A 9,172-nucleotide genomic window follows, 5' to 3' on the forward strand; every position below is an offset into this window, starting at 1 on the left:
TCAAGTCAAAGTAATGAAGCAGCACATGTCGAAAAAACAACTTATCACGTTCCATATTTAATCAAAAGAAAAAATAGCACTGCTCGCTTAAATGAATCTCTTCGCACTGAATTTTATTGACAAATGTCTAACCTCTAAAATGCAGCTAGTTTCAGATGTCAAAATAAATTACACCTACAACTAACGTCATCTAACTGTGAGCCGCAGGAACTAAGTTTACCACCTAATATATTTCATGTTTTCTTATTAAATTCCATATTAAATTATGAAACATAACACGTTATGATATGTTAGAATAATTTTTCTAATATATCATAAATATGAGACTGTTTTGGTCACGTGGCCTGAAAGATTCAGCTTGCAAAGCATCGTGGCCTTTATCGATATTTCAACGGAGCTATCCAGAAATCTCTTCATTGGTTCTCCTTTATGTCATTGCAAAAGTTGTGCATTGTTATATTGTGATTTTGATCGCTGATTATGATTTTTCATAATTATGTATTATTAAATATAATATTGATTTTACTTATACTAAGCGGATCATTTACTATTGTGCCTGTTGACTTTTTTATAGAACACAAAGATTGTCTTATTCGGAAAAACCGTGTTGAAAAGAAAATTTGGGTCAGCGTCAATTCTTTCCATCATACTGTCGCAAAATTCGATTCGACGATCATCATCGTTAAGTTTTTATACCAAATGAAGCTTATATGGATGGAATTGAATTTTTTTAATCCTATGCATAGATGTACGAGCAATTTCATGCTCTTCCGATGCATTGCAAACAGTGAAATACGGATTCTCAATAAATGTTTGTGCAATTTGCAATTGATTTTCCTCGTTTGTTATTGACTTTGGTCATCTCGAAATTGGACGATTCTTAACGGTATCGAGTTCTTCATAGTGCTGAATCGTTTGAATTACAGTGAATTTTGAAATGGAAGTCTGTCTGTCAGGAATAGTTTGATTGAATAGCTTCTTTACTTCATTGTAAGATCGCTGGTGATTGCTTCAACCTCACATTATCAAGATAGTTATTCTCCTTTGCTCTAAAAGGTGTGCTATGATAATAATTAAAAAAATTTCAAATGAGCAAAATATATATGAAAGAAAGGAATCTTATCTAACAATATATGTAATAATCTAAAAGAATAAATTCAATAATTCAATCGAATTATTGAAATGGATAAGAAAAACAGTGCATTATTTCAGAAAACGAAAACTATGAACGATAATACAGTTGGTGGAATTTTTCATTAATACTTAGATATAATAAATTTAATGTAGTTCAAGTATGGGGGGCGCAGCGTACAAGTATTACACATTCAACTGGTTTCCAGAAGAATTTTTACGGTAAAGTCACACATTTACGATATAAGTGTACAATAAATTTGATAAGTCTTTTTGGATTACGCAAATTTTCCGGAAGTCATTCAAATAATTTATAACTAGATATCAAGATTTGAGACTTGATCTTTTTATCAATCGAATTTCCTTCTTGAAACTGGATGTAGATGGTGAGATCCACGTTAATTTAAATATTGTAAATTACGAAATCGTGTTACAGAGATAAAGCTTATTTCCTGATTATTCCGGACTTGAATAACTATTTTTCTTTTAGATCATCCATCAGAGTTGATCAGAAGCTATTTTCTACACATGAAATTTTCTGCTTTTTCCACTAGAAATAGAGATTTCCATTTGAATTATCAGAGATGACTTTGAAATTATCTCTGAATTTGAAATACGGTTAAGATCACAATTGGATATCTCTTCTCAAATCAAAGAACTTTTGTCTGAAACATTGAGTACGGTCCAGCGGGCGCTGCAAATGCTTTGTAGCGCCCGCGTTTTTACTTCTTTCTCTTCATTCGAATCCGAGGAATAGAGCAAGAGGGAGAAACGCTGTGCAGCATTTGTAGCGGTTGTTGGACTGCACCTATTTTCTCTGAAAAAGTCACATTTTTCAGTTATTCAGGAGTTATCCAGCAAAATTTAACTTGATTTTTAAATGATCCTAAAAATCACTTTGACCCACAACATGATCACATATCTAAACGTAAAATTTTCTATTCTTTTCATTTCTGGTGTCAGAATTAGAAAGAGGTTCCCAGTTAAATTTTTAAAGATAATCTGAAAAAGACCTCTAAGTTTCACTCCTAGAACACAATCAAGGTCACCGTTACATACCTCTCTTTAAACCCAAGAACTTTTGTCTAAAATGTTTTCTCCGAAAACGTCATCTTTCAAAGTTATTCAGGAGGTTTGATCTTTTTAGGATACTCTGTATATACAGGGTGTCCAAAAACTGGTAGAACACCCGTTAGGGGTAGGTAGGGGGTGCAATTTGGAATTGAAAGTTCCTCTTGCATTTTTGGATCCGACAATTAGTTAACGAAATATTAATGAATTAAGTCTGCCAATTTCTTGAGTGAACGCTCAGAGACGTAGAATGCTGTGGACTTCTCAGGGGCTCTTCTTGTCCGTTTGTCTCCCCTTTTTGTACTACAAGGGAATAAATGTAGATGAGTGAGTGAGTGAATGTGTGGGTGAGTGCCTGACCGGGACTAGGAGGGGAGGGAGGGTGGCAAGTTTTCTGTATGTGAGAGTAACGTGCGGGTGTTTTTGTGTGCGATTATGAGTGCATGGATAATTTGAATGTTTTTGAAGTGAAAATGGGCGGAATGATTGCGCTTTATATGCCGGAGGGGGAGGACATGTATGATATGCTTCCTTCGAGTGCGTGGATGACTTGAATATTTTCTGCACGTCGGTGGTTGAGTACCGTGAATAATTTTGTATGTGTGTATGGGGGGTAGGGTGATAGGGAGTGTAAGTGATTTTCTTGCATTATATGTATGAGACTCCCACATACAGAAAACTTGCCACCCCCCCTCCTCTCCTAGTCCCGGTCAGGCACTCACCCACTCACTCACTCATCCACATTTATTCTCTTGTGATACAAAAAGAGGAGACAAACGGACAAAAAGGGCCCCTGTGAAGTCCACAGCGTTCTACGTCTCTGAGCGTTCACTCGGGACGGTAAGAAATTGGCAGACTTAATTCATTAATATTTAACTAATTGTCGGATCCAAAAATGCAAAAGAAACTTTCAATTCCAAATTGCACTCCCTACCTACCTCTAACGGGTGTTCTACTAGTTTTGGGACACCCTGTATATGTGTGTACGTACATTACATATATTATTTATATTTATAGTTGAATGAAATAAACGTCGACTAACTACCACATAACGTTCCAGGTTCTTTCTCTAACATGCGAAGGCAGCGGTGGTTCGGTCATTTGGGCTGGCAACGACAGAGGTGTTATAGTTTCTTTCCAATTGGAATCCGGCATAGGACGGCTAACGAAACTACAAAGAGTACAGGAAACTGGTGGTATGATAACTAGCCTTTCTTGGCGCTCCTGGCTATCGAAGGACGCTCCTTGGGCGGCGTTGTTAGTAAGCAGCGCTTGTAACGCGGTATTGCTATATCGTGTTGCTGATAGTCACGGTTCTTTATGCTTTTGGAGAAAATATCCTATTAAACATAGGTATCACTTTATCCTATAAAATTTATTTTTTTTTGTTTTCATATTTTAATACTCATATACATGTATATTTGTAGATATTACCCATTGCGGTCTACCTTCTGTCCGCAAATGGGCGCATGTTTAATAGCTACTGGGTCGGAGGATGGAGCCGTTCATCTATTAGATTCCGCAAGAGAGGGAAAGTCCGCAAAGATCAACAGACTGCTCGGTCATGCGACGCCTACATTAGCGTTGTCTTTTAATTATGACGAATCTCTACTTGCATCTGCAGATCACGATGGATTGATCATTCTGTGGCGCAATCATCAGCGTCACTTGTAAAGCACTTGTTCGCATGCGTATGATCTTTTAATCGAGTTAGAAAATAGTCTTCCTCCACAAAGAAATTTTCCGACTATTTTTATAAACTAATAAAACAAAAAATTGATATTCAAAATTTGATTATCAAAATATTATGTATGATATTATTGTGCGTAAGATGTAAAATAATATTAAGAAAAATGTTTTTATTTCTGTAATATATTCTTGATTAAACGTAATATCTTTGTAAATTTTAAAATTATCACTCGACCACGCAAGGTTCGAGTTTTGATTATTTAGTTTCAAAGTCTACGACCATCCTCTAATAAAAAGATCTTAAAAAGTCATCCTCTAATAAAAAATAAAGATCATGATACTACTCAATGTCAGTTCTTATTTTCAAGTAATACGACTTTACAATAGATCAGACGTTAAATTTTTGATAATTGTGTGATTGGATAGATAGATGGGCTTTTAACGTTGAATGCTTGTATCTTAATTATTAATGTAAATATCATTGATAAATATCAAAATAAAATTAATTAGATAAGAAAGAGTTAATATAAGTTAATTAGTGTAACAACACCAAAGAATGAGGGTAAAAACACAGTTTAAACGAATAAACGGTTTCTTCTGTATAACAATATATTAATATTCTCTATTTATATCATAGTTATTTATATCCTATATAATAGTGAGCACAAAGCAGTATCAGTAGTAATAGATGTGGTAATAGCGAGAACCATGATAGCGTTCGCGGTGCTACGATAGAGGCGAATCTTTATATAATGTCTCTTCGCGTAATTTGGTGAAACAATAGTGGCACGAACAACCACACGGTTTTCATATGACATTAAAGTAGTAATAGTAGTAGTAGTAGTAGTAGTAGTAGTAGTAGTAGTAGTATAGTAGTTTGCATTTCGATACTGATTTCATTGGTTCGTTCCGACTTTCGTTTTTTCATATATATTCGATATAAATAATTATACAAAAAACAAAGTACATTATCGCAAACGAATAACTTGTAAAAAATTGTTTATACTTGTAAAAATGTTCTTGCGCCCTCGTATATCATGCATTTACGAGTACTTTAGAATTATAGAAATATCTTCTTTTGCAATGTATGTACTATATGTCGGAGTTATCAATGATTATCTGTTTGAATATTGCACTCTTCTTCAGAGGAAGGAATATATCGTAGTCGCGCGGAGTTATTTATTAGATTAAAAGTAAAATAATATGCGATATCTGTGTTATATACACCATACAGAAAAAGGCAATGGTTATATGCAACATGATCTCGTACTATGTATCGGAGAAATAATTCACCTTCACGGATTCTCGCTTCTGTATACGACATGCACGCACGCAAACTTCCAATTTATCAAACAGATCAGATATTTACCATAATAATTCATCCCTTTCTCTTTTTTAAAGTTCCGATATAAAATGGACTGAATATACGAATACGCATTATAATCTCTCATCACAGATCTAGTAAAAATAAGAATCTATCTCGATATATCGTGTATAACGTCATGTAGAAAATTAGTCGTGCAAGTATTTTCTTTCGCCACAAGAGTGGATATAAACGCGCGCGCGCGCGCACGTGTGTGTGTCGTGTATACTTCGCAATATTATACAATACTTTGATAATAGAGAGCAGATTGACGTATAAATGAATATCGAAAGACGCATGATCATGAACGTCGATATAAAGGAGAAAGAATAACATGAAAGACGCTTTGAATATGACGCGTTTCTTATACTGGAGTCACTTCTTATACTGGAAAATAATCATACCGTTTCTACACAGGCACTACTGCTCGTTTAACGATTACGTTACGGATGATATATAAATATATATAAATGTGTGTGTGTGTGTATGTGTAGTGTGTACGAAAAGTACCAGACCCCTGAATTTTTTCGAAAAATACGCATTGTAGAAAAAAATGTTTTTAACAAAAGTTGTACAGTTTTAAGTGACGCATCAGACAATAGTATGAATATGACCTTGAATAGCGTTATGAAGGTGACATAGAGGTCACCTTTAATTTCTTAAATGGAACTCCCCATTTTTTATTACATATTCTTATAGCTTATCTCAAGAGCTTTCCAAAATACTGTAATAAAATATTTGTTCGTTAAGAACTTTTCGAGTAATAACACTTGAAATGTCCAGCACTTTGACATAGAATACAAAATATCTCGTAAAATATTCATCTTTCGATTATCTTGCCTTAATGCTTTTTTGCACAAGATTAAGACAAAATTAAGACAAGATAATCGAAAGATGAATATTTTACGAAATATTTTGTATTCTATATCAAAGTGCTGGACATTTCAAGTGTTATTACTCGAAAAGTTCTTAACGAAAAAATATTTTATTATAGTATTTTGGAAAGCTCTTGAGATAAGCTACAAGAATGTGTAATCAAAAATGGGGAGTTCCACTTAAGAAATTAAAGGTGACCTCTACGTCACCTTTATAACGCTATTCAAGGTTCATATTCATATTACTGTCAGATGCGTCACTTAAAACTGCACAACTTTTATCAGAAACATTTTTTTCTACAATGCGTATTTTTCGAAAAAATTCAGGGATCCGGGACTTTTCGTACACCCTACACACACACACACACACACACACACACACGCACGCACGCACGCACGCACGCACGCACATGCACACACAGGGTGTCCGAACCTTTCTTGACATAATTCGTTAGAAAGTAGAACGGATTAAACATAACAGAAAAGTCAAATACCATTTTGCGAAATTCGCAATAGTTTTCGAGTAATTAATTATTTTGTCTCAGAAAATTAGCGCTTGGACTGGCGCGCGACCGTGATATACGCTAATCGCTGCGTCCCTCCACCCATAGTTACGCTGTATCACGCAACTATGGTAACTATGGCTACGAGACATATCGTAACTATGGGCGGAGGGACGCAGCGAGTCGCGATTCGCGTGTATCATAATCGCGCGCCGCTATTCGCGCGTATCAGTCGCGCGCCGGCTCGAGGGCTTATTTGCTCAGACAAAATAATTAATTCCTTGAAAATTATTGCGAATTTCGCAAAATGGTATTTGACTTTTCTGTCTCGTTTAATCTATTCTACGTCCCTACGACTTCTGTCAAGGTTCGGACACCGTGTGTGTGTGTGTGTGTGTGTGTATATGTGTGTGTGTGTACATACATACACAGGGTGTTTCAGACTTCCATGAGGACTCTGTGAGAACGTAGAACGGATTGAGGTAAGCAAGAAAATCCTGTGCCGTTTTGCGATATTCGCAATAATAGTCAAGATATTAATTAAAAAAGATTGGTGAATGATCACGCGCAATATGGTAGATGAGTTGCAATGGCGCCGTTTGCCGTTGTATATTTATACATTAAGTCAAACTGAACAAAAAAGTCCTTTACCATTTTGTAAATGACCACATAGATTTTTAGATATTAATTAAAGAAAATTTGTACATTATGGTATACAATCATATATGTAACAATTTTCTTTAATATTTAAAAATCTATGTCATTTGCAAAATGGTAGAGGACTTTTTTGTTCACCTCAATTCGTTCTATATTCTCACAAAGGATTATCACGAAAGTCTGAGACACACACACACACACACAGGATATTTTACTTTAAGTGATATGATCGATTATCTCGCGAATCGATGATTTTATTGAAAAATTTTTCCAACGAAAGTTGCATGACTTGAAGGGGGGTACATGATGAAAATGTGGACTTGATCTTAAGTGATTTTGTCAAAATCAAGTCAAAGTCATTAATGTTTTTTTGAACGGAAACCCCTATTTTTTATTACATATTCTTGTAGCTTATCGTAAGAGCTTTAATACTATAATAAACATATACAAAACACTATAATAAAGTTACGTTTTGTTGAGTACTTTCCGAGTATGGAGCTTGAAAGTTACAGTATCGCCAGTATTATCCATGCGTATGTGAACGGGATCTTACGCGCGCGCGTCTCCGCGATCTATTCGCACTGCTTGACATATGCTCACGCGCACGGAATTGAGTCCAATTTTTTCCAATTGAACGATTCAACTTTCCTCTTTTTTTCGTATAGCTTTTCAGTGGTCGGTCTTGCCTTAGTTGGCCGGATCAGTAATCGGTCTTGCCTTAGTTGACCGGATCAGTGATCGGTCTTGCCTTAACTTTCAAGCTCCATAATTCGGAAAGTACTCCAGAAAACGTAACTTTATTAAAGTGTTTTGGAAAGATCTCGCGATAAGCTACAAGAATATAAAATATATACAAGAATATAATAAAAAATAGGGGTTTCCGTTTAAAAAAACATTAATGACCTTGACCTGATTTTGACAAAGTCACTCAAGGTCAAGTCCACATTTTCATCATGTGTCCTCCTTTAAGCCATGCAACTTTTGTTTGAAAAATTTTTCAATAAAATCATCGATTCGCGAAATAATCGACCATATCACTTAAAGTGAAACACCCTGTATATATACAGGGTGGGCCATTTTAATTTATCCAGCCAAATATTTCGAAAACTAAGACCGGCAGACAAAAATATTTCAGACAAAAGTTATATGGATCGATGGGGGATACAAGAAGGTATTGGTTTGACCTTGTGTAGTCCCGTCAAAATCAGGTCGAGATTGCTTTGCTTTTTTAAATAGAAACATATATTTTTTATGGAATTTTATTCTACATAAAGAAGCAAACTTTTTTTTTAAAACATTTTTTATCCGACCTTTATTTTCTAAGATATTTACGGAAATATTTACAAAATTATTAGTTTCAATAATTTTTTACTCGAATTCTATCAACTTTACCGAAATGAAACTTTACAGAAAATGCAGTACTAGAAAGTTAATTTAAAAATTCTGAAAAAAATCTCAGAGCTCTATGAGAAGAAAATAGACAATTTTTATCTCTTGTTATTTTTCGGTAAAGTTAATAGAAGTCGAGTAAAAAATTATTGAAACCAATAATTTTGTAGATATTTGCGTAAATATCTTAGAAAATAAAGGTCGGATAAAAAATGTTTTCATACAAAAGTTGCTTCTTTACGTACAATAAAATTTTGTAATAAAAAATGTATGTTTCTATTTAAAAAAGCAAAGTTGACCTTGGCGGGGCCATGCAAGGTCAAACCAATGGTACTTTCTTATGTCCCTCATCGATCCATATAACTTTTGTCTAAAACATTTTTGTCTGCTGGTCTTAGTTTTTGAAATATTCGGCTGGATAAATTAAAGTGGCCTACAACACACACACACACACACACACACACACACACACACACACACACACACACACACAC

The 9,172-nt window shown here is 34.7% G+C and overlaps 1 protein-coding gene across 2 annotated transcripts in view; it reads left to right on the top strand.

The window, feature by feature from the left end:
- The window catches only part of LOC116850933 (WD repeat-containing protein 13-like), a 7,978-nt gene extending 3,477 nt beyond the window's left edge, over nt 1-4,501 (top strand). For both annotated transcript variants that reach the window (XM_032829807.1, XM_032829808.1), the window contains exons 5-6: nt 3,263-3,555; nt 3,630-4,501. In XM_032829807.1, coding sequence (XP_032685698.1) covers nt 3,263-3,555; nt 3,630-3,876 — 540 coding nt within the window. In that variant the 3' untranslated portion in view covers nt 3,877-4,501. The remainder of the gene's footprint in view (nt 1-3,262; nt 3,556-3,629) is intronic.
- The last annotated feature ends 4,671 nt before the right edge of the window (nt 4,502-9,172 follow it).

This window comes from Odontomachus brunneus, unplaced genomic scaffold (assembly GCF_010583005.1).
Source record: "Odontomachus brunneus isolate Ranch 3 - 2012 unplaced genomic scaffold, Obru_v1 Obru_scaffold_161, whole genome shotgun sequence".
Classification (NCBI taxonomy): domain Eukaryota; kingdom Metazoa; phylum Arthropoda; class Insecta; order Hymenoptera; family Formicidae; genus Odontomachus; species Odontomachus brunneus.